At 49.2% G+C, this 23,561-nt stretch overlaps 1 protein-coding gene across 4 annotated transcripts; it reads left to right on the top strand.

The window, feature by feature from the left end:
- Positions 1 to 417: 417 nt before the first annotated feature.
- On the top strand, positions 418 to 18,588 carry TMDD1 (transmembrane and death domain 1). Of its 4 annotated transcripts, XM_039514470.1 has the most exons (3): positions 16,830 to 16,871; positions 17,218 to 17,440; positions 17,604 to 18,588. In XM_039514470.1, the coding sequence occupies exon 3, from the start codon at positions 17,628 to 17,630 to the stop codon at positions 18,513 to 18,515; it is 888 nt and encodes a 295-aa protein (XP_039370404.1). In that variant the 5' UTR covers positions 16,830 to 16,871; positions 17,218 to 17,440; positions 17,604 to 17,627; the 3' UTR covers positions 18,516 to 18,588. The 4 variants fall into 4 exon arrangements, with proteins under 4 accessions (XP_039370406.1, XP_039370405.1, XP_039370403.1 ...); XM_039514472.1 differs by lacking the exons at positions 16,830 to 16,871; positions 17,218 to 17,440 and adding an exon at positions 418 to 608; XM_039514471.1 differs by lacking the exons at positions 16,830 to 16,871; positions 17,218 to 17,440 and adding an exon at positions 5,522 to 5,793.
- Positions 18,589 to 23,561: the final 4,973 nt, after the last annotated feature.

Below are 23,561 nucleotides of genomic sequence, written 5' to 3'. Positions count from 1 at the left end.
TGAATTTGCAATAATCAAACTGACCCAGAAGCTGGAGAGGGATAGCACTGTCCTTTATTCTTCGCTCTGCTGCTCTCCGCTGCCCTTTGCTTGCTGTGACAAGCTTTACCACTTGAAAAATGCCATTGTCGCTTGTCTAGTATCAGAGGGGAGCCGTGTTAGTCTGGATCTGTAAAAGCAGCAAAGAATCCTGTGGCACCTTATAGACTAACAGACGTTTTGCAGCATGAGCTTTCGTGGGTTGCATCCGACGAAGTGGGCATTCACCCACGAAAGCTCATGCTGCAAAACGTCTGTTAGTCTATAAGGTGCCACAGGATTCTTTGCTGCTTTTATTGTCTCTTGTGTGGGCGGGTGTGCTGTGGTGGGTTGGATTGTTTTCACAGCTCTCATTCATTCATTCCTTCTCCCCCTGCTTCCTCAGATCCTAAAATCTCACTTTCTTTTAGGGTCTTTCCACCACCTCCTTTTGAGGCATCTCCTTCTCCGGGTTGGATTCTAGAACCCTGGCAACTGTTAACAATGTAGGACTGATGCTCCCTCTCTCTGACAGCTGCTGTATTTAACCATTGAGAAAGCAGAAGCCACAGCTATTGAAGTACCCTTAAGTGAGTATATAATTTAGGAGGCAAATTAAATAAGCTCTTCTCCGTTATCTCTGAGGGTTTAGTACAAAACACTGGCTGAGACCCAGGGCACTTTTCAAACAGGGCTCAATTTGTGCTGCCCGTCCCGTCATCCCCCCCTCCCCCCACTTTTTCTCTCTAGGTTTCTTCATTCGTTCTTTTGAAATCCTGGAAAACAAAACTAGAAAGTGCTCAGCAGCTAGAGAGAGCTGTGTGCAGTGATGTGTCCAAGGGTGGCACTTCCTGGGCAGCTCCCTGCTGGAATATGTGCTGGCCACATATTCCAGCAGGGAGCTGGAGACATATAGGAGCAGCTATTTCAGAGCCTGACTCTTCTTGCTGAAGTCTGCCCAAGACACAGGCTAGGGCTACACTGCGGGGGGCGGGGGGGGAGTCAGCCTAAGATACGCAGCTACGCGAATAGCGAATAGCGTAGCTGAAGTCGACGTATCTTAGGTCGATTTACCTGGCCGTGAGGACAGCGGCGAATCGACTGCTGCCACTCCCCCGTCGACACCGCTCGCCGCGGTGGAGTTCCAGAGTTGACGGCAGAGTGATCGGGGATCGATTTTATCGCATCTACACTAGACACGATAAATCGATCCCCGATAGATCGATCAATACCCACCGATTTGGCGGGTAGTGTAGACGTACCCACAGAGTTACATTCTGTATTAACCAACAGTCCCAGGTGCCAGGAATCAACCCATGTTCTCTATGACCAGGAGTTCCCTGGGGCTGTTGCCCAGACCCAGCACTTTCCCTGCTATATATGTTGGTGGTTTGGAAATGGTCCTAGCTACAGTCCATGTACAATGGTTAAACGGCTGCTCACAGAAAGAAAAGGAGCAGCAAGACCATACGTGCAGTAGGCTGCAGGAATCAACTCTGTAAAATTCTAGCCACTCATTTTTCTTACTGCTGATATCTGGCTCCAGCCATCCCCTCATCCTCTTTCAGATTTCCCATTGGAAGTTAAGAATGGCTAGACCTGGCTGTCTTGGGGAGAGAATTTCTGGTTGGTCTATCTTCCCTTGATTAGTAATGCATAATAGTGAATAAAGCAATGGGGGAAGGAGTTGACTCACAATGGAACCCTGAGGAGGGAGAGGATTGAAAAGGTGCAGGGGATTTTAAAAATTTTAATTTATCAAGTTTGACTGTGTAGGACCAGTTTTCAAAACTTGGCCATTAAATGTAAGAGATCCAGTGCCATGGTCGGGCTCTCAAATTGACACTCAGGGCCCAAGACATGTATTTGGGCACCTAAGTGCTGGTTTGAATGGCTGGGGGACAAATTGGGTGTCCAGCTTTAAAAGTGGGGTCTGGATAACCTCAGTTGGTAAGGGGAGGGTGTGTATGTGAGAGACATTGGATGAACTGGTTGAAATACAAGAAGATAACATGACCCAGACAATTTTAAAAAGATTTTTAAAAGATGTTTCTGTGATCTTGTTTTATATGAAATTGGAAGTACTATACAAGAGGAACTGTTTTTTTATTTTTTGTCTATTAAGAGGCAACAAGGAACCAAGACTTGTGGGCTCTATTCCCTGACTGTGTCATGGGTTTACTGCACGACCTTGGTTTAGTTTTATAACATGCTCTGTGCCTCAGTTTGCCCATCTGTATAATGGGGGATAACCCCACTCGCTGACATGAGGAATCAGTAAAAAAAAATCTCCCAGGAAATATAAATGTCTCTGTGGTGTTGTTCATAGAGTCATAGTTAGCAGCACGTTCCCTGACTTGTAATCCAGGCTGGGATTTAAGGAGATCCAGGATAGTGGCGGCTGGCCGCACAAGCTGAGAGCTAAAGAGCCAGAGAGAACTGAAGGGTCTGTGTCCAGGACCCTCAACAAAGAATCCCTTGTTATGTTCAGTATAGCCAAAGCCTCTCTCTTTCCTGCCGCATGAGACATCACAGGAGGAGGCTATGTCCAAATATTATATCATCTACCTGAACTTTTTCAGGTTCACCTGTGTACGTGTGTATCTGCACATTCACTTGATAGTATCGTGAGCGCCTTTGTAGAAAGCTTCCTCTTGGGAATATTTTTTAAATGTACCTCCTTTTAGCATCCTCCTTGCCTCCCTCTCGCCTTTCCTCCAAAAAGTGGTACTGGATTTTTGAAGACTTTTTTTCTTATTATCATATTTGACTTTGTACATCCTCTGTAACCATTTCTACCTCATTTTGCAACATATTGTACATGAAAGTATTTAATTCATGTCTTATTAATGTCTGAAAAGAAATGCTTTTGAACTGTAATGGTCTACCTCAAAAAATACTGTATTTTAAAAAGAAAAGTATTACACAGTATTAAAGAGATTACATGAAAAACAAAATGTTTGGCTGTAACAGCATGTAGTGTATTGTTAACTACATCAGCTCTCTCTTGGACAGTTCTCAGTGGCATTTGGAATCTTCACAGTAACAGCATGGGAATATGGCCAAGGAATCTATATCCTAGTGTTACAACAGGTCAGGAATTTTTCAACTAGATGTTTTCCCATCAAAAAATGTTGCTTCAGCAAAACTTAATTTGTTTATGGGAATTGTTTGGTTTTGATAAATTTCTCAGCTCAAAAAACTGTCAAAAAAAAGTTTTCACATTATCAGAATGTCCTGTTTCGGCCTTTTAAAAACAAAACACGAGTTTCCTGATTCAAAATGGCTCTTTGTTTTGAAATTTAATTATAGTTAAATACTTTTTTTTAAATGGTCAAAACCAAAGTATTTTGAAATGATCACAATAAAAGGTTTCAGTGGACCCAGACCAAAAATATATGTTGGTTTGCAAAAATTTTTGAGATGATTACTTTTCATCCCAATTTGGGACAGGAAATTTTTTTCTAAATCTCAAATATTTTCCCAGGACAGGGAAACCATTTCCTGCCCAATTCTGTTTATTACACAGCTACTGCCCACTACTGGAGAGAATCAGTACTGCACATGATTTTGGCAGTGCTGCCCTCTAGTGGCTAGAGATCTACAGAGTCCTATTATTGGCAATTAATGGAGAGTCTCCTTTGCAGCCAAACGCTAGCTCTGTGATTTTTTGGGAGCAGGAGCCCTAGTATTCTGGTCCCTAGCACTGCACACGTGTGAGTGGTTTAAATGGTGACCATGTAGGTAGACAGCAGTTGATTACTTCCAATAGCACAGCAGACTACAGAACTAGCTGTCACGGAGTCCCCGGGCGATGCGCTGGAACTGCTCCCTAAGAAGCCAGTCAGGACTCTGGTGAAGTCTCCTCTCTGTGAGCAGATTGTCTTCAGGGCAAGAAGCTTACACAGCTTCTACCTTCCTGGGTCTGACCTTGGAGCATTCAGCATATGCCCCTTCATGCGCTTCCCACATCGAGTTGCCCAGGCGGGATCCTGGGGAAGCCAGAGGGTCCTGCCCCCCAACTCCACAGTCAGACGTGACTCTCAGCCAGCCAGTAAAGCAGGTTTATGAGATGACAGGAACACGGTCCAAAACAGAGCTTGTAGGTACAGAAAACAGGACCCCTCAGTTGGGTCCATTCTGGGGGGCAGTGAGCCAGACCCCCACGTCTGCACTTCACGTACCCTGCCAGCCCCAAACTGAAAACCTCTCCAGCCCCTCCTCTCTGGCCTTTGTCCCTTTCCTGGGCCAGGAGGTCACCTGATTCCTTTGTTTTCCAACACCTTTAGCTATCACCTTGCAGGGGGGAAGGGCCCAGGCCATCAGTTGCCAGGAGACAGAGTGTCAGCCATTTATGTGCACTGGCCCCTTGCTCTGCACCAATCAGTCCCCCTTATCCCACCACCTAGAGACTTAAGAAATGCATAGGGGAAACTGAGGCACCCCTCCAGTATTCAGAGGAAACATTAAGAACAGTCCCACTTCGTCACACTAGCACTCCCCGAATATGAGATGACCACAAGGGAGCAGCTTTGGGGTGTCAGACCAGACCCCTGGAGACCCTACACACCTAGGGAAGTGCAGGCTGACTTTTGTGGAGCAGCAGTAAGGAGCACTGCAAAGTGTGTTGCTCCTCAGGCCTCCTTGACAGGGTGGCTTGGGGACCCTCTGCTCAGCCCTGTCTCTCCCCTCCCATCAAAGCAGAACTTTGTCCTGTGTGAATGTCAAGGTGCATGATGGGTCTCTCTTAGGAGATGATGGGGGCTCTGGAGACAGAGCTGGTAAGCACGCATGCAGATTCCTCGCTGTTCCTTCGGGGCACCCCATGGGCCTCTCTCACTCCGGTTTCCCCACTGAGGGGGAACACGCTGGGGCAGGAACTGAGGAAGCAGCTGTCACCCTCCAGGAAGCTGTGGGATTGTATAGGAGTATCTTTGGGAAGAGAGCTCTCCAAGTAGGGTTGCCAACCCTCCAAGATTGTCCTGGAATCCCCAGGAATTAAAGATTGTCTTCTGATGAACCCTCCAGGAATATGCAGAGCTGCCCAGAGGTTTCAGGGGGCCTGGGGTCTTCGGCAGGGGGCCCGGGGCGGAAGGAACTCCCACCGCGGGTCTTTGGGGCACTTCGGCGGCGGGTCCCAGAGCGGAAGGACCCCCCTGCCGCCGAAGACCCGGAGTGGAAGAAGCTCCAGGGGCCCGGGTCCCACGAGAGTATTCCGGGGCCCCCGGAGTGAGTGAAGGACCCCGCTCCAGAGGTCCCGAAAAACTCTCGAGGGGGCCCCTGCGGGGCCAGGGGCAAAGTGCCCCACTTGCCCCCCACCCGGGCAGGCCTGGGAATATGTCCAACCAAAGTTGGCAACCCTAACTCCCAGGGGTAGAGCTCCTCCCCCCACCCTGGCTCTGTGAAGCTGAATGGTGGCAGCTGGAGGCCTGGCTGAGCCCAGGTGAGGCTCGTCCCCTCGTCAGGCACTTCCCTCCAGGCAGAGGCAGAGCAGCCTGTGGAGGAGAAGGGGCTCTTGCTGGTATCCCTCCCCTGGGCCTCAGCTCATCCCCAGTCAGTGGGGTGCTTTGCCCACCTGCCTCTGAGGCTGCTGCCTGCCCACTTCTGCAGCAGGCCTGGGTGGCAGGAGTTGGCCTGGCTCTGTGGTTGCCTTGGCACCAGGGCTTGGCCTGTGCTGCTGCCAGAGACCAGTTCCCTCATAGGCTGCGAGCCCCCCCCCCCCTCCATCTTGATTGCAGCGGGATCAGGGCATGCCTGTCCACTTGCAGCCTGCAGGTAAGAAATGGGGGGGAGACCTGGGCAATCTCTGCATCTGGGGTACTGGGTGAAGGCTCCCTCCACCAGGGATAGGGGAGGGGAGGGGAGTGTGTGGGGGGGTACTTATTCTAATAAAAAGTTGGAACATCTGCAAGGAGGGTCTGGGAAAAGGGGTCTTTTGGCTGCAGGTGGAGGGAGACCTATTTTAACAAAGGAGAAGCTGCTGAGTGTGATAGAAATGCCTAGGCAGGTGGGGCTCTCTCCACCTGGGATAGAGAAGGGAGGGGGGAAATTGGATGAGGGTTTTTTTCTCCTATCAGGAAGGGGAGGTGGGGGAGAAATCAGACATGGAATAATAGACAAAAAAGTGTGTCTCATGAAGGGACAAGGTGATAGTCACATGAAATATAGTCCAGAAGTCACTCCCTCTGCCATTGTAAAGTGTCCCTTAGGTGGTCTTGTGGGGGTTGGGATTTGAAAACAATTGTGGCCGAGCTTTCAAGGAAGCTGGAGACAGCTCCTACTTAGAGGTTGTTCCAGAGAATCCAAACATGCCTGTATAGAATACGTATGTTGCATCTACTCTGTATTCCAGGGAGCTTTCACCTAACAGATTTGGGGAGGGTGGGGGGTGTTTATATGAAAAAAAATAAAAATGTCTCTAGGTACATAGTCTTTAGGCTCCATTTAATCTAAGCACTATACAAATGCATCAAAAACTACACCTACCCACTGAATTATTTTGTGACATCTGCGTTGTGTATCTGTGTGTCTGGTAACTTCTTTGTATTCGGTATTCCTTTTCACAGCACGGTCTCAAACTGGATTATTTTTAAAAGTAGCACAGTTCTCATTTTGAGGCTCAATACTAGTGCTTCCCACCAGATGTTTGACTTCTTGAGGTTTTTTATCATTTTAAAATGAGCTTTCAGAAGCTGGTATAAGTTATCTTGACTCTATGGAATTCTGTTCCTTTTTTTTAAGATGCACTGTGTGTTCTCAAAATAGCTCACAATCAGCTTAACCTAGCAAATTAAGTGGTATGAATTTCAAATAAGTGTGCTAGCTTCATACTGAGTAAATTTCAAAATGTCTGTATTTTTGTTTAATTCACTGTTCTTGTATAAAATATTGTAGCTACACAGCCTAGTGTAGACAGGCTCTCAATCCCAGTTGCCGTTAACATCTGATCATAAATCTCTGTGAACCTCATGTCACAGATGCAGGGGCGGCTCTAGGAATTTCGCCGCCCCAAGCACGGGGGCGCTCTGGGGTCGCCGGTCCCACGGCTCCGGTGGACCTCCTGCAGACGTGCCTGCGGAGGGTCCGCTGGTCCCGCAGCTCCAGTGGAGCATCCGCAGGCACGCCTGCGGGAGGTCCACCAGAGCCGCCTGCCGCCCTCCCGGCAACAGGCAGAGCGCCCCCCGCGGCATGCCGCCCCAAGCACGCGCTTGGCGCGCTGGGCTCTGGAGCCGGCCCTGCACAGATGCTAGTGATTTCCTGTTGGGTTCTGCCCTAGGTTGTGGCCTTCTGCGTCTCCTGGCACTTTCCCTGTTTTGGGTGCCTTCTCTGCTATTCAAACAGCATTGGAGAGGTTTTGTGGGTAGAGGATCCTTTGTATTCTCATTTTCCCCACTGTCAGAAACAAACGCACACTCTTGTGAGATTGGAAGAAAACCCCATACATTTGTCAGCACACATGGACCAGGGAACCCAGAGAATGGCGAGGCTATGAGCAATTGATCAGCAGAAACATTTCACTAGCATGAGACAATGCAGCTAGCGCTTGTGACTGCAGTGGGTACCCAGGAATGCCAGATATTGAAGGTGAACTTTTGTAAGCAGAAGCTCGTTTCCTCGTTTTATTCATGCTCACCACTGTAACGTGCTGAGCTAATGGCTAGCTTTGCTGTATCGTCGGGCCTGTGCAAGGGAGGGGGCAGGGTTAGCAAAGAGCAGTCTGAGCCCACCAACAATTATTTTTTTTAAGGTTAACACGATGCCTTAGGGCCTGTCCACACTGTGGGTGCTACAGTGGCACAGCTGCAGCTATGGTGCTGTTATGCGGTAGGGTAGATGCTTCCTAGATCCACAACAGGGGTTTTTCCGTTGTTGTAGGTAACGTATCTCCCTGAGTGGCAGTAGCTAGGTCGATGACAGAAAATGTCTTCCAATCTAGCTGTGTCCAGACAGTGGGTTAGGTTGGCTCATGGGAGTGGATTTTTCACACCCCCTGAGTAACAAAGCTACATCGAGCTACATATTACGAGTAGAGCAGGGCCCAGTTTCTGGGTTGCTGCAGACAGTTTGGTGTGTCTGGAGTAACTTGGCATGGATTGATGCTACAATCCCCAGATCCCTTCTGTCTTTTGAGTGCCCTTGCAGAAAATTTGGAGAGATGCTCATGTTACTTTTTCAGCCATGTAAGAGCCATTATGTGTCTTGAGGTGCTTCGCCCTGTTAAACAATGAAGTGTTTCTCTGAGCAACTGCTGGTGGCAGAGGTTCAAGAGTTGATGAGGGGGAGGGGCAAGGTTAATTAGTGGGCGATCTTTATTAATAATGGCACCTCCAGTATTTACGATGTCCATTAAAAGTCCATAATGGGGACTGAAAAGAGAGAGGTGGAGGGAGGGAAAATTTCCTCATGACATTTTATTAGCGTTTCCATCAAATTACTGTTAACGGACTTGGAATGGATGTAGCCCTTTGACAGTCTTGTAATATTCTCATTAATACTAATGAAAATCAAGCTGGAAGCCTCTGGATGTTGACATTCTGGGCAGGGTTTGTGTGACCTGAGCTAAACCTCTCAGGGTATGTCCACACCACAGGTAAAACCCCACAGCTGGCCCATGCCAGCTGGCTTGGGCTAAGAGGCTGTTTAATTGTGGTGTAGATGGTTGGGCTGGACCCTGGACTCAAGGGCCTTGCGAAGTGTGAGGGTCCTAGAACTTGGGCTGAAGCAATTAAACAGCCCCTTAGCCTGAGGCAGTCGGCACAGGCCAGCAGCGGGTGTCTAACTGCAGCGTCGTCGTGCCCTCTGTGAACTGAAGTCCCTGAGATCTTCTGAACATTGCCTGCTGCAGTCTGATCTCCACTGGAACAGCAGAGTCTCTTGCTGACTTTCTACCCTCTCTCCCCTTTCCCTCGACATCTTACTACTTCAAGCAGTGGCTGAGTGTGGTGCATCTGTACGTACTCGCGCTCTGAGCCGTCAGCAGGGTTTGAATCTAGGAACTTTTGTATCCAAACACAGGCCACTTGTGCAAAAGGATTAAGAGACCAAGTGGGTGAGGTAACATCTTTTATTGGACCAACTTGTGTTGGTGAGAGACCCAAGCATTTGAGCTACACAGAGGTGAGAAAAATCCACACTCCTGAGTGATGCAGCTAACCCCCAGTGTAGACAGTGCTCTGTCAGCAGGAGAGCTTCTCCCTTCAACAGAGCTACTGCGCCTCTCGCAGGTCTTCACTTAAGCGCTGCATCAGTGCAGCCACGCGCATGCAGCGTTTTCGGTGTCGACTTGTCCAGAGTGTCGCAGCTAAAGATAAGATGGAACAGACAGCTTAGCACATGTTCCAGGGGGCCATTAGAGGTGAAGTGGGCCTTTAACATGTCTGGAGTCATAGGACAAAAAGGAGAGTCGGTGGGTTACAGATTGTTGTAATATGCCATAAATCCTGTGTCTTTATTAAGACCATGATTTTTATAGCATCTAGCAAAGTTATGAATTTAAGCTCTCAGGCTCATCTTGGATAGCTCAGTGGTTTGAGCATTGGCCTGCTAAACCCAGGGTTGTGAGTTCAATCTTTGAGGAAGCTACTTAGGGATCTGGGGCAAAATCAGTACTTGGTCCTGCTAGTGAAGGCAGGGGGCTGGACTCAATGACCTTTCGGGGTCCCTTCCAGTTCTGTGAGATAGGTGTATCTCCATATCTTTTGAAAGTGTTGTGCAAGCTTCCTCATCCTCAAAGGACACTGGATTTATGGCATATTACAACAGTCTGTAACCCAGTAACCCTCCTTTTTATCCTAGGACTATGGGGTGTTAACGGGCCACTTCACTTTGAGTGGTCCCCTAGAACATGTGCTAACTACTTATGCTATGGGCAATAGTGGTAGGTAGCAGGCAGGTATCCTCTATGGATCGGTGCTGGGGGGAGTGCTCATTCGTCGGTGCCATACCTCTTCTAGAATAGTAACGTGGCAACTGATACGCTAGTGTATACAATTGTCCCCATCCTCATAGTCAGACACAGCACGCGAAGTGATTCTGTGCAGAAACGTGCTGGTACACATTGCTCACCTCTTCCTCGTCTTTATTGGCATAATGTCACTGGGACTCTGTCTGTAAAGCATGTGGGATCTGGCCCCAGGACACTGCGCTCCTCAGCGTGGTGACCGTGTCCGTACCAGGCAACGCAGAGCACGCTGTGTCTGCTCTCCACCAATTAAAAACACTTGCCTACCCTGAAGGATTATTCATGAACTAAGTGCTAAGGACTCAATTGGGTGAATGTAATAGGCAGGATTCAAAATTCAGTCACATGTTATATTAAGGATCCATTTGATAAATACTTCATAAAGGGTTAATAAATGATGAATGGATATTTTAATGAATAATCAACAGTTATAGAATCCTATAGGTTGCTTGTAACCATCTACTTATGTTTATAACATCTACTAATCCATTTATTAACCCTTTAAAAACCACTTGTAAATTGAACCTTAGTACAAAGTGTGACCCCAAATTAATTCAGATAAGTGTTGCTGGGGCCGGGAGTGTGGCGTTACTGTATTGTCTCACCTCATCCTTAGCATGGATGCTCTTTGGGGATCCCTTTGTTCCAAACGTGTACAGCACCTTGCACAATGAGGCCTTGATCCTCCACTGGGGCCTCGAGGGGCTACTGCAATAATTCATACACTATGCGGGAGCAAGGTGGCAGAGTTTATAAATTCAGCAGAAAGTAGGAAGCAGGTTGTCTCCCTCCTGCAGAGGAGGATTTCGGTGCAGTTTTTTCCAGGAAACCTCATCTGCTTGGAGTGTGAATTTTAGTATATGTGTTTCCAGACCCCGATGTTGTTGCTGAAGCTCCCAGATCTAATTCAACCCCAGCAACCTTGGTGCTGGGACAGATACATAGTGTGAGTCGCTTCCCTATCCCCTCCCCTTCCTTGTTAATCTCCTGACTGGGATCTGAGTGGAAATACAGGGAGGGAGTGTTGGATTTCAGGGGCCTCCCGCCTCAGCCACAAGCAGAGAATGTTTGTTTTCGTTCCCTAGCCAGGCAGTAGCTAAAACCAGTTTCCATTCTGAAACCAAGTCCCTGTGTGTGTAATAGGACCCAGCAGGACAATAGGAAAGTGTGTTCCCTTCACACAGACAGGAAATCCTCCGGCTACCATGCAGGAGGGCAGAGACAGTCAAACTCCTCAGGAAAAGTGTCTAAGGGCCGGATCCTGAGAGGTGTGCTGTGCTTAAAACAGGCCCAGCCGGTAGCGGTTATTCATCGGGGGAGACGTAGGTTGAACAAATGTCTGAGAAATTATAAGAGCACATTGCCCTTCTAAGTGTGGCAGTAACAGCATCTCCCGTTTGAGTGGGGCTTACTGTCACTCTCTCACCTTGAGACACAGCTGTGGATCATAACTGAACTGCCAGCTGTTCAAGCTACTAGGTTTTCATGTATCTCATAAGTCAAAGACCGATCATTAGGCACAAAGTATCTAGCATGAGAGCCACAGGGTGGTTTTGCTTTCTGTAATAGAGACAGGCTCTCTGTGTGGTCCTGATTTACAGAACAAGCTCAGTGCAGATCTGCTGGGGTTCATCTTGTGTATTCTTGGCCCATTCTGAGCGTGTGCGTGTGAGAGAGAGTGTTAAAATATTATTACCCAAAACACTACAGTCTCACTCTTGTAAGCTATATTGTAGGATTCTGTAGTCCTTTTTTTAAGATGCTGCTGGCTGGAAAATACTCCTGGTTTGCACACCAAGGAATTAGTGGGGCCTTATTCATGATCTGGGGTCAACATTGTTGCTGACAGGAAAACTTGCTGTTAAGTCTCTGGAGACGCCAGGTCAGATTTTTCAAGTGCTTGGCACCCACAATTGGAGCCAGATTTTCAAAAGAGCTTAGATCAGCTCTTAGGGGCAGATTTTCCCAAAGCGTTACAATGGGCACTGTTGGATGCTGAGCAGTTCTGAAAATCTGACTCCAGTTGTGGGTGAGAAACACTCGAAAATCTGCTCCCTGAGCCTGATGCATTGTTTTTGCCTGGAGAACAAGTTTGACAGGAATATAATGGACCAGGGCTGAGGAACAGACGCCAGACTCTTCATATCATGCATGCTCCAGAACATGATTAGTTCCAGAGCAAGTGTCATCACACCGAACTCACTGATACCATGCTCTGGCTTCCCTGTTGGATCATCTGGTATTGACAGTCTGTAATGTAACCACATACGTTCATTGACTGATCAAAATACTGATCCTAGAAGTAAATACTAATCAAGGTGTAGTTGATGCTAAAGCTGGACGAGCCCAAGTCCATGGGGCCGGATGTGCTGCATCCGAGGGTGCTAAAGCAGTTGGCGGATGCAATTGCAGAGCCACTGGCCATTATCTTTGAAAACTTCATGGCAATCAGGGGAGGTCCCGGATGACTGGAGAAAGGCTAATGTAGTGCCCACCTTTTAAAAAAGGGAAGGAGGAGGATCTGGGGAACTACAGGCCAGTCAGCCTCACCTCAGTCCCTGGAAAAATCATGGAGCAGGTCCTCAAGGAATCAATTCTGAAGCACTTAGAGGAGAGGAAAGTGATCAGGAACAGTCAGCATGGATTCATCAAGGGCAAGTCATGCCTGACTAACCTAATAGAAGGCAATGATGAGATAACTGGCTCTGCAGATGAGGGGAAAGCAGTGGATGTGTTATTCCTTGACTTTAGCAAAGCTTTTGATACGGTCTCCCATGTATTCTTGCCGGCAACTTAAAGAAGTATGGGCTGGATGAATGCACTATAAGGTGGATAGAAAGCTGGCTAGATCACTGGGCTCAACAAGTGCCGGTATCAAGGGAAGTGACCAAAGGGTCGGTCCTGGGGCCAGTTTTGTTCAATATCTTCATTAATGATCTGGAGGATGGTGTGGATTGCACCCTCAGCAAGTTTGCAATGACACTAAACTGAGAGGAGTGGTTGATACGCTGGAGGGTAGGGATAGGATACAGAGGGACCTAGACAGATTAGAGGATTGGGCTAAAAGAAATCTGATGAGGTTCAACAAGGACAAGTGTAGAGTCCTTCACTTAGGACAGAAGAATCCCATGCACTGTTACAGACTAGGGACCGAATGGCTGGGCAGCAGTTATTGCAGAATAGGACCTAGGAGTTACAGTGGATGAGAAGCTGGATATGAGTCAACAGTGTGCCCTTGTTGCCAAGAAGGCTAACAGCATTTTGGGCTGTATAAGTAGGGTCATTGCCAGCAGATAGAGGGACGTGATCATTCCCCTCTAGATGAGGCATTGGTGAGGCTTCATCTGGAGTACTGTGTCCAGTTTTGGGCCCCCCACTAAAAAGAATGTTGAAAAATTGGAAAGAGTCCAGGGGAGGGCAACGAAAATGATTAGGGGACTGGAGCACATGACTTATGAGGAGAGGCTGAGGGAACTGGGATTGTTTAGTCTGCAGAAGAGAAGAACGAGGGCGGGATATGATAGCAGCCTTCAACTACCTGAAAGGGGGTTCCAAAGAGAATGGATCTAGACAGTTCTCAGTGGTACCAGATGACAGAACAAGGAGTAATGGTCTCAAGTTGCAGTGGGGGAGGTTTAGGTTGGATATTAGGAAAAACTTTTTCAATAGGAGAGTGGTGAAGCACTGGGATGGGTTCCCTAGGGAGGTGGTGGCATCTCCTTCCTTAGAGGTTTTTAAGGTCAGGCTTGCCAAAGTCCTGGCTGGGATGATTTAGCTGGGGATTGGTCCTGCTTTGAGCAGGGGGTTGGACTACATGACCTCCTGAGGTCCCTTCCCACCCTGATATTCTATGATTCTAATGCCAGTAATTAAAAACAATGGTTAAAACAGGACTCGTGTGAGTAGTTTTGAAATTCAAGTTGATCAAGCATTTTCTGCCTGGCCTGAATCACTTTATTTTATGTATTGGGTCTGAACCAAAACCTTGGCTCTGAAACCCTTTTCTTCCCTCTACTCACTAAAGTTTGACTCTGGGTCTGAACTTTACATACTGGGGACCCATGTCCAGTTATTTCATACAGTGCCTTAGCATGTCCTGTTCTGATTCAGGCTGGGACCTGAGGCCATTGGGAAAGATACAGGGGAATATTATCAGCTGTTTTGGTTCACGTGAAGTCTTTTCATTTCATGTAGGTCTGAGCTTCTAGGTTCAGTCTCTGGGGCCTGGTTTGAACTTTGAGTTCAAACCAACCAAATTTGGCCTGGATTGGCCTGGAAACTGGCCAGAATCACAGAGCTTTGTCTGCAGCAAGATGTCTAATTCTAGGGCCCTGAAGGAGATGTGGGGAAATGTCCCTTAGATGGCAGTGCCCTCTCCCTGGATCTAAAAGGGAGCAGGGGGGCTCCGGGAAGTAGCATCACAAGTGTGCAGAGCTATAGTGGTGCATCTGGATCAGGAGAAGATAAGACAGCAGTGGGAGTTCATCCCTCCACTGCAACCACTTTGGCCCCCTACACCAAAGACTATCCCAAGAGCAGGGGCCTTATACACCAGCTGCAGAGCAGACCCAACAAGAAGCTGCTAGGAAAGAGGAGACTTGGTGAGGTTGTGCTTGGGCCCTGACTATTCTGCAGTAATGCCGTGGCTCTTAGAGAGCTTCCTTCTCCCCTCTGGCAGAACAGTGAGGGTACCCAGTACTGTGAAGGAAAGAACGATACGTTACCACCTATCTGGGAGGTGGAATGCAGTTGGTCAGCTGTCTCTCAAAATCTGAGCAGCACTCTGCTTCTGTAGGTACTGGGAATAAGGGTTTCGCTATTTCTTTGCATTACTTCTTGTCTATTATCTGTGATATGGTTTTGCAAACCTTTTACAAGGCTAGCACGCACCCTGTAGTAAACTTGTAACTAGTTTATTCTCTTGTTTAGACCATTGCATTCCAAAAGTCAGCAAAGCCTTAGAGACCTCCTGCGTCAGCTATAGCTTGGTGCATAGGGTATGTTAGCTAAGCATCAGCAAAATTGTTTGTTCTTCTTTGGAATGTTTCTGAACACTGAGATTATATTTTACATTTCGCCTTGGTTAAACAATGTAATGTAAGTAAAAAGCATTTTGGAGGAGCTTAACTGAGAGTTGTATTTGTTATATAAAACATATGACATTGGCTAACATTCTAACCTTACCTTTCTCTTATCTGGCGCCATACATATTTTGTAAGACCAGAGTTGTATAGTAGCAGAATATCTAAAGATGAGAGAATTGAATGCATTTCTTATTCTTCTGTTGTATACAGAGAAAGGGTCATGCAAAGGTTGGAGCCCCTAACTAGTACAGTTTTAGTGTTCTAATCCACTATTCTAAAATATAATTAGGCTTGGAAGGATTCGATTTTTGTCAGTAGAATTTGATTTTAGCATCCACACACAAACTGACAAATTTTCCATCAATAATCGAAATCCGGCAAAGTAAGAAAATGCTGCTTAAGAAGGTGGAGTATGATTTAAAGATATTTACATGTGATGCTGACAATTTGTGTTTTTAACGGTTCAAGCTTTAACTTATTGAATCTCAACATCTGCTGTCATTAAATCATTGGCTGATACTCCCTGTAATTTCCTAGGATTGGGAAAATTTAAATAAAAATTGGGGATGGAGGTGGCGGGGGAAGAAATGCTTAAAACCCCAAATTCTGGGCAGCTGTGAAGATTTAAATTGACAAAAATAAAAACTGAATTCTGCCAAGCCTAAATACAATGCACTATACTCATTTACTTCCTTATTTTGATAACATAACTTTTTTTAAAATCACACTTATAGCTACATTAACAACCCCCATGCTTTGAGTAATATATCTTGCTTGTGAGCTGAATGCCTCTAGTTCAGCTAGCAAAGCAATTTACCTTACTTGTTAACAATTCTGTCTGTGCGAATTGGTTTCCCAGTATATCTGTTTACAAGAATCAGTTGCACAAACCGTAATCAAGTTTGCTCCTTATCTGGTACATCAGTTGAATGAGGTATCCCTCACTTCCTGTGCAAAACTCTTTACCGGTGCACAACTGCTCTGTCCTCCCTTAGAGCTGGGAGAAGTGATCAGTAAGCCCCTTACCTACTTCCCGGGTGGGGATCAGAGAGCCCAGGAGCCCTGGCTCCCAGGCCCTGTGCTCTGACAACTAGATCGTACTTACGCCTCCGAAATCTGCCATGGTTTTTCTTGACTTTCTCCGGGAGTCAAATAGGGTTTTAAAGGATAATCTGATCTCCAGATTACATTGACCTCTAGAGTTTCCCACCCCACTTGTCTGTGTGAGGTTTTGCGGTTGAGATGGAGGGTTGGAGCCAGTACTCCTGGGTTCCGTTCCTAGCTCTGCCACAGATTTTCTTTCACCACCTGATAAACAAGGACAGTGCTGAGTTAAGACCTTCTCAGGGGCCGGGTGAGAACTAGACTTCATCACTTGTTTTGCAGAGCACACAGATCCTGGCAGAAATATTCTTTTCCAGAGCTGTGTTGCCACCTTGTGGCATAAGCCCTGTGTCTTTGAGCTAAGGATGATTAAACTACACACACATGCTCCACTCAACGGCAGCTTTTCTCCAACTGTTGCAGATCTTCTCGTTGTTCTGCACCAGTTTGGGATCCGAAAATGAACATGTGTGCGCACACCCCCTGATTTAGGGAAGGAGCATGGGGTGGTGCTGAGCAGTGGACAGGGATGGAGGACTCCTGGGTGTTTTACTCCCAGCTCTTGAAATCCTGTCCCTCTACCTTCCCCCCCTAACCGGGGGATGAGTCTGAACACCCAGCCCTGTGACATCAGGCTTTACGCGCCAGGTTCTAAATTCCACATGGAGCCACGTTCCCCACCAGCTGAGCAGGGAGCTGATCTGGTAACTACTTATTACTAATTACACTCCTTTACATTCTCCCCCCCCCACCGCTGTAACACATCGGATACAAATGCAAGCCCACAGTGCCAGGGCCCGTGTAGGGCACGGCTGGCTGGGAATCTGTCTTGGAGCCAACCATTTTATGCTGGCCGAGCCGGGAACCGGGGCCTGACCACCTGGCACATTCGGAACCAGTATTTGTACCGTCCCACGAGCCTGTGCTGTGGTCATGGCAGGCCATGCTAGGAGAGGGGTGGCTGTTCAAGACCCTCACAGCCTTGCCAATAGAAGTGCTCCTTGATTAACCCAATGACCGTCCTCGCTCATGTATTTTTGTTAAACTCAGGAGTGCAGGGGCTGGATCTGCAAGGACTTAGGTGCCTCAATCCAAAATGTAGGTGCTCAAAACCCCTGCTCAGCTGCTGCCTAACGTTGTTAGTACCTAAGTTTCCCCTGGCGGGCGAACTTGAATGCTCGTTGGGGCAGCGAGAGAGTGTGAGTGACTGTAGCCCAGCGGTGAAGAAACTCACCCGGGGGAGACGTGAGTCCTCAGGCAGAACACATGCTGGGTGAGTGTGCTAATGACGGGCAGCCCCGCCCCCTTTTTGTGTGGGTGGACGTGGACTGATCTATTTTAGGCACCTAAAGTTAGGCGTTGGGATGCTGAGTCGATCTCCTACATGGGTCTTGCCCCAGAACTCCTTATCCTGTACTGATATTCTCTCTGCTCAGGGTTCTGGTCCCCGTTCTTCTGTGATGTTTGAGACCATGGGAATCGGACTTCTCTTGCTGGTTACGTGTGGCTCATGTGAGGATACGGCAGCTGATGACATAGGAGTGCACATGATGGGCCGCATATCTGAGCTCCTTTCCCCGGAGGAATGTCATGAGTTCTACACTCAGATCACCGGCCCTGAGGAGAATATAGAGGAGGAGCTGGAGCGACTCTCCGAAGGGAAGAACCCAATCCTCTCCCGCCACCGGCGAGACATCGTCAGCACAGAACAGTGCAAAGATGTCCTGACCCAGTGGCTCGAGGCAGAAGGAGATGCAGTGTACTGGGACCGTCTCTCCCGAGCCCTCCGCCAGATTGGGCGCCCTGACATCTCCCAGGAGCTGGGCAAGAACTTGAACCAGGACAAGAACCTCGAGTTGAAGAGGAATGTGGAAGAATATCACAAGGGGGTGGAACATCTGACCTCCTCGCTCCTGCTGGAGGAGGATGAGAAATATGGAGAGACGAACCAGCACAGCAGAGCTCGGCGAGCTGGTGGGAAATCCCGCAGGGAGAGTGGATTGATGCAGGAAGGCTGGGATGACATCGACCTCATCATCGAAAGGAAACCACTCCCTCCGTACAACAGGAGCCTCTTTGAATGGATCAATCCGGTGGCTTCTGGCTTCATCGGAGGGTTTTTAATCTCTTTTGTCCTCATGGCTCTTGCTATTTACTCCTTCCTCTGGACCCTGAACCGAGACACCCTGGAGATTTCTCATCATAACCCAGGGCCCCGGCCTGAGCGTGCGGCTCAGAACCCCTTGTTCGAGTATGACCTCAACTATGCCTTGATTTTAGATGAAGACTTAAGGGGCAGTTTGGATGGGGATGCTTCCGACGACACCAGCTTTGAAGGGGAGCCGTAATTTGAACCTGAAACTTTTCCATCTACAGCCCCATGGGGCGCAGCCAATAAAATGCTCCTGTTTATGGAATCGAGCCCAGGAGTTTGGTTTGGTTTACATATAAATGTGTGCAAGGGGGTGAGACTGCAACGTGGCTTTACAGTTCAAAGCCGCTTCCCCCTGCTATTTTCTGAGACCTTCCAAAGACTTAAATCTTCCTGCTGGAGAGCATGAGCCAGCCACTAGCTAGTTCTGGGGGGGAGCCCAGGAGAAACTTCCCTGGGGGAGAGGGCAGGATATCACACATCTGCCCCTGCAGCATTTCTTGCACCTTCTTCTGAAGCATCTCCTAGTGGCTGCGGTGGGAGATGGACCTCCAGTCTCTGAGTCTGGTCATTCTTGTGTTTGCAGGTCCTGTACTGTGTTGTTACTGTATATTCCAGCACCTGTCACAAGATGTCACTGTGCCCTAAGGAATAGGCACCTAAACTCTCTCTAAAGTCAGCAGCCCAAGCGCTCAGGGTAGGATCAGCTTGCCAGAGCAGTGCCCCACTCTACCATCATCACTTACCGGCCTCCTTTGCTGCCTGCAGTCCCAGAGCTCTGTCTCTTTCCAGCGCTGGCAGACCAGGAAACTCTGCAGTTTCCCTGCCCCTCCCCTAAGCCCTGCTGCTGTGCCTCTTTCAGACGGGAAGGAAGGCATAACTTCGCTCCACCCCAGGTCAATGCTCCAGCCCATGCAGCCTGCTGCACCGGGCCTGCCTCATGTCCTAGCCTGCCATCCCAAACCAGATCCCTGGCCCACCGCCGTCCTGCGGCCAGAAGGAGTTCACACTCCACTTCTAAAGAAGAGTGGGAAGGGGCTGATCTCCCTAACGCACCTGGTTAATGACCCACTGCTTTCTCTGCTAGCCCTAACTCCGCTGAGTGAAAGCCACTCGCCCTCAGCTGTCTGGTAAACCAGCCTGCAGCCAGACCTCTAGCACCATGCTGAAAGCAGGTCCCCTCTGACCCCAGGGCTTTGAGGCACTGTGCCCTGCACCTTGTGTTGTCATTGACAGCAGTGAGAAGTGGGACTACAAGGTGCTCATTCTGAGCGGCCAGCGTGTCACACCCCCCGTGTGCTGCTGGAAACAATGGCTGCACAAGGTGCAGCGCAACCAGGAGTCTGGCTCCATCAGCCCCGTCCTAATTTGCTCCCAGAGCCCACTGAGCGTGAGCAGCCGAGTGTTCCCTGCACACGGGTCGCTGCGTCCATGTCTCTGTGGCTGTTCTGTAACGAAGTGGACGGAGAGCTGGAAGGGCACAAAGGCAACGTGGCTGCCCACAAGGGCCACGGTGAGCGGGAGGAGGCGGGCTGGGAAAGCACAAAGCTCGTTGGGTGGCTTTCTCACCGTGGACCGCTGACAAGCGTGAGGGGCTCTTAGCACATCTGTAGCTGAGGATCTCAAAGCACTTTACAAACAAGGTATTTTCAGAAACCTTAGTCCTGGGGGAGAGGGGGGGGAGTAAAGGTGACTTTGCACCGCCCGAATCCTGTCTGGTCCAGAGTCCAGTTTGGCTCTGAGCATAAGTTCAAGCAAGCAGCCCCTGGGGGCACTAACGTACAAGCATTTTCTATAGCATCCTATGGGCCATCTATACCCCAGAACAACTGGAGCACAGAATGCTCCAGTCACACACCCTGCTGCGCTCCCCTACCCTGGGTGCTGTGAGGCCGGGGCACGGGGACATTAGTTTGTGTGCGCGTGTGTGTAAGGCAGATGCAGGTAGCCATATGCCCGTTGGCCAGGGTTCTGAAAATATCCAAGACACACTATTGATGTGAAAAATACTGCAACTGTTCACAACCTTACTTATCTCCCAGCTCAAAAGGTAGCGTGGAACGGTTAGTGCCACAGTGGGGCATTGAGCCAGAGGGCCAGTTTTCAGTGATGCTCTCAGAGGCAATGCTCTGGAGGGGAGGGAAAAAACCCACAAGGATTCTTACTACTGACTCACCCATACTAATTCCTACCTGTCCCTGGATTTCTTGGGTGTCTCCCAGCACAAGTGACTGTTCTTAGCATGTGGGAACAGGCATGACCCCAGCCTAAGGCTGTACAGATGCAGAGCAATCCCCCACCACAAACTCCCCTCAGGAGGATTCACCGACAGCTCCGGATCAATACCCAGGGCTGGCTCCAGGATTTTTGCTGCCCCAAGCGTGTGGGGGGGGGGGGGGAGTTCTGGGGGGGGAGGGAAGAGACCAAGTGGGTGAGGTAACATCTTTTATTGGACCAACTTGTGTGGAGTTCTGAGAGAACAGATTCAGCTCCCCCGACAGAGCTCAGATCCAGTATCTCCCGTAGGGTCCATGCTGGAGCTCTTTTTGGATTTGGGACTGCGTCGCCACCCGTGCAGATCAGAGCTCCACGCTGGGCAAACAGGAAATGATATTCAAAAGTTCGCGGGGCTTTTCCTATCTACCTGGCCAGTGCATCCGAGTTCAGCTTGCTTTCCAGAGCGGTCACAATGGTGCACTGTGGGATACCGGCCGGAGGCCAATACCGTCGATTTGCGGCCACACTAACCCTAATCCGACATGGCAATACCCATTTCAGCGCTACTCCGCTCGTCGGGGAGGAGTACAGAAAGAGCCCTTTATATCGATATAAAGGGCCTCATTGTGTGGACGGGTGCAGGGTTAAATCGGTTTAATGCTGCTAAATTCGGTTTAAACGCGTAGTGTAGACCAGGCCCTAGTCTCTTGATGTCTCGTTTCCCTCCTGTCTGTGAAATGGACCCGCTCCTATTAGCCTCCTTCCCACAGGGGCTTCATGACTGTCTGCAAAGAGTTTGGGGATCCTCAGCCTAAACCCTCCTGGCACAAGACGCATCCTTACTCACCAAGCTCTCTGCACGCTTGCCCTTTTGGATGGCTGCCCTGACACTCCCTGACCCAACTCCCTGCCCTTTAGACTTGGGTGATTTAGTATCTGATTCAGGGCTCACTAGAGGCGTCTCTGTGTGTTTGATTCATTGCTGCTTCCCAGAATGCTGACCTCATTGTGTGTTCCCAGAACTGTAATGACTCTGGACTTTAGCATTGATTGATTTGCCTTTCGCAACTCCTGGTTAGCCAGGCACTGGGCAGAGCGATCGTTTGGAGAGTAACATCCAGTCGATACAGCTGCTTTGCCTTGGGAATATCTCTGTCCAGTAGCAAATCACTTGGGCCGAGTCTCTGTTTAGACTCCAATCTGCTCAGCATGAGGAGGAGTGGAGCTGCTCCATGCACACACACGCTTCAGGACCCCGTAGGTTTTGGAGACAGTGGGAGGCAATTAGCTGACTGACTCTCTCTGCCTCTTCCCCAAAATCTAGTTTGAGACCCAGAGCTGACAGCTGAGAGAGGCTGTTTCAATGGCAGCCCCAAGATTGCCACTAGGAGGTGCTGCTGTGCACAGAGTAACATGTTGGATTCCCGGCAGAAGCCAGCCAGTGTAGGGGGCAAGGAGCCGTGCCTAGTTAGAGGGGTTGGGAAGCAACTTTCCAAGGGCTGCCAATTGTCACGGTGTTAGCCTGAGTCGTGTGATACGTGATGTCCTTTCTTAAAGCCCTGGCTCCGAGAGTCAAGTGACCAAAGGAGAAGCGGAGGGGTGGGTGGGATTTTTTTTTGTTTGTTTTGTTTGTTTTAAGAGGCTTCTAGCGCAGAGGGCTGTGTGGGAAATGGGATGGGCCAGTAACCTGCAGGCCCAGAAACCAGAATGAAAACACAAAGCACCCTCCATTCATGACTTAAAAAAAAGTCATATGGTTTTTTTGAGAGCTGACTCAGGATTTTTTGAATGCTGGGGGTTGGCAGTTCCAGTTCCCAAGCAAGTCAGTGCTGTCGGCAACTGAGACCCGTTACTGCAAGCGCCTTCCCCGGGCTTCAGAACGGGGCGGGGCAGCCACTACGGCACGGTTCTTTCTGCGCCACCTTTGGAGCCTTCTTTAGCCTCACTTTACCTCTGCGGGTTGTGAGGCCATGTGATGTACTTGTCCTGCTCCACCTGCTGTGATCCTGCTACAGAGGCACCCTCCCCTCCTCCCTCCCGCAGGCCTGCCAGTGCGTTCAAGGGCATTCGCGTGCTCAGCCCCTTAGGTGCAGTAACAACATAGGCAGAGTGAAAGGGGCGGCGGGGGGGCACTATTTCCTCTCTGGCGATCAGGTAACCTGTGTTCTAAAAATGTGATGCTACAGAAAATGCTTCTTGCAGCCATAGCTAAAGCCAGGCTCTTCTTACGGATGCACCGAGCAGTTCCCAGCGGTGCTGACTCAGGCACTTACGCTGCATTAATGCATCTGCAGTGGAGGTTTTTCTGTGCTGTGAGGCCCCCCCCAAATCATACTTTAAGCTGTCAACTCTACTCCTGCTACAAGGAGAAAAGCAAACCTGGAGCTGCGTGTCCTGAACGCCTGGCTGCAGCCTCTGGTAAGGCAGGCAAAAAGTGGCTCTGTTTTCTCAACCCCCTGAGCTTTCAGCTGTTTGAAGGGCAGGGTTTAACCCTTCCTGGCAGCATGCAAAAGCTGGAGCGCACACTACTAATTACATGGTACTGGCGCTGAGGAAGGTGGTAGTTTTTGATCCAAGAACCCCTGCATGCTTAAGATGAAGAATAACAGACCTGAAAGATACAGAAGCTGTTGCAGAGGTGACTTAACTATTATCTGTAACAATGCAGCAGGCCCAGGCCTGGGTGGTCATATCCTGGCACCAAGCCAGCTATGACTGGCGCTGTATCTCCTCCTGAGGCACTGGGGAATGCCTCTTCAGCATGTCCCGTTTCCTGCCTGCCCACAGCTGCTGGCGGATGGCAGTCTGTAACAGGAGCACATTCCACAACGTTTGTCCTCTAGCTCGAAGGAGGCGTTGGGCGGGTGCCTGTTCGCACTGTGATGTGTATGCAGCAGCTCACTCGCAAAGGAGAGAGCAAGGGAGCACGTGGAGCAGCTCTGTGTGCCTGTACAAGAGTTCGCCGGGGCTCGACCCTCTCCGACGCGGTAGGGCGCCACACCGCCTCAGTACAGTGCCTATGACA

Source organism: Mauremys reevesii, linkage group 25, assembly GCF_016161935.1.
Source record: "Mauremys reevesii isolate NIE-2019 linkage group 25, ASM1616193v1, whole genome shotgun sequence".
NCBI lineage: Eukaryota > Metazoa > Chordata > Testudines > Geoemydidae > Mauremys > Mauremys reevesii.
This window is presented reverse-complemented; position numbering and strand designations above follow the sequence as displayed.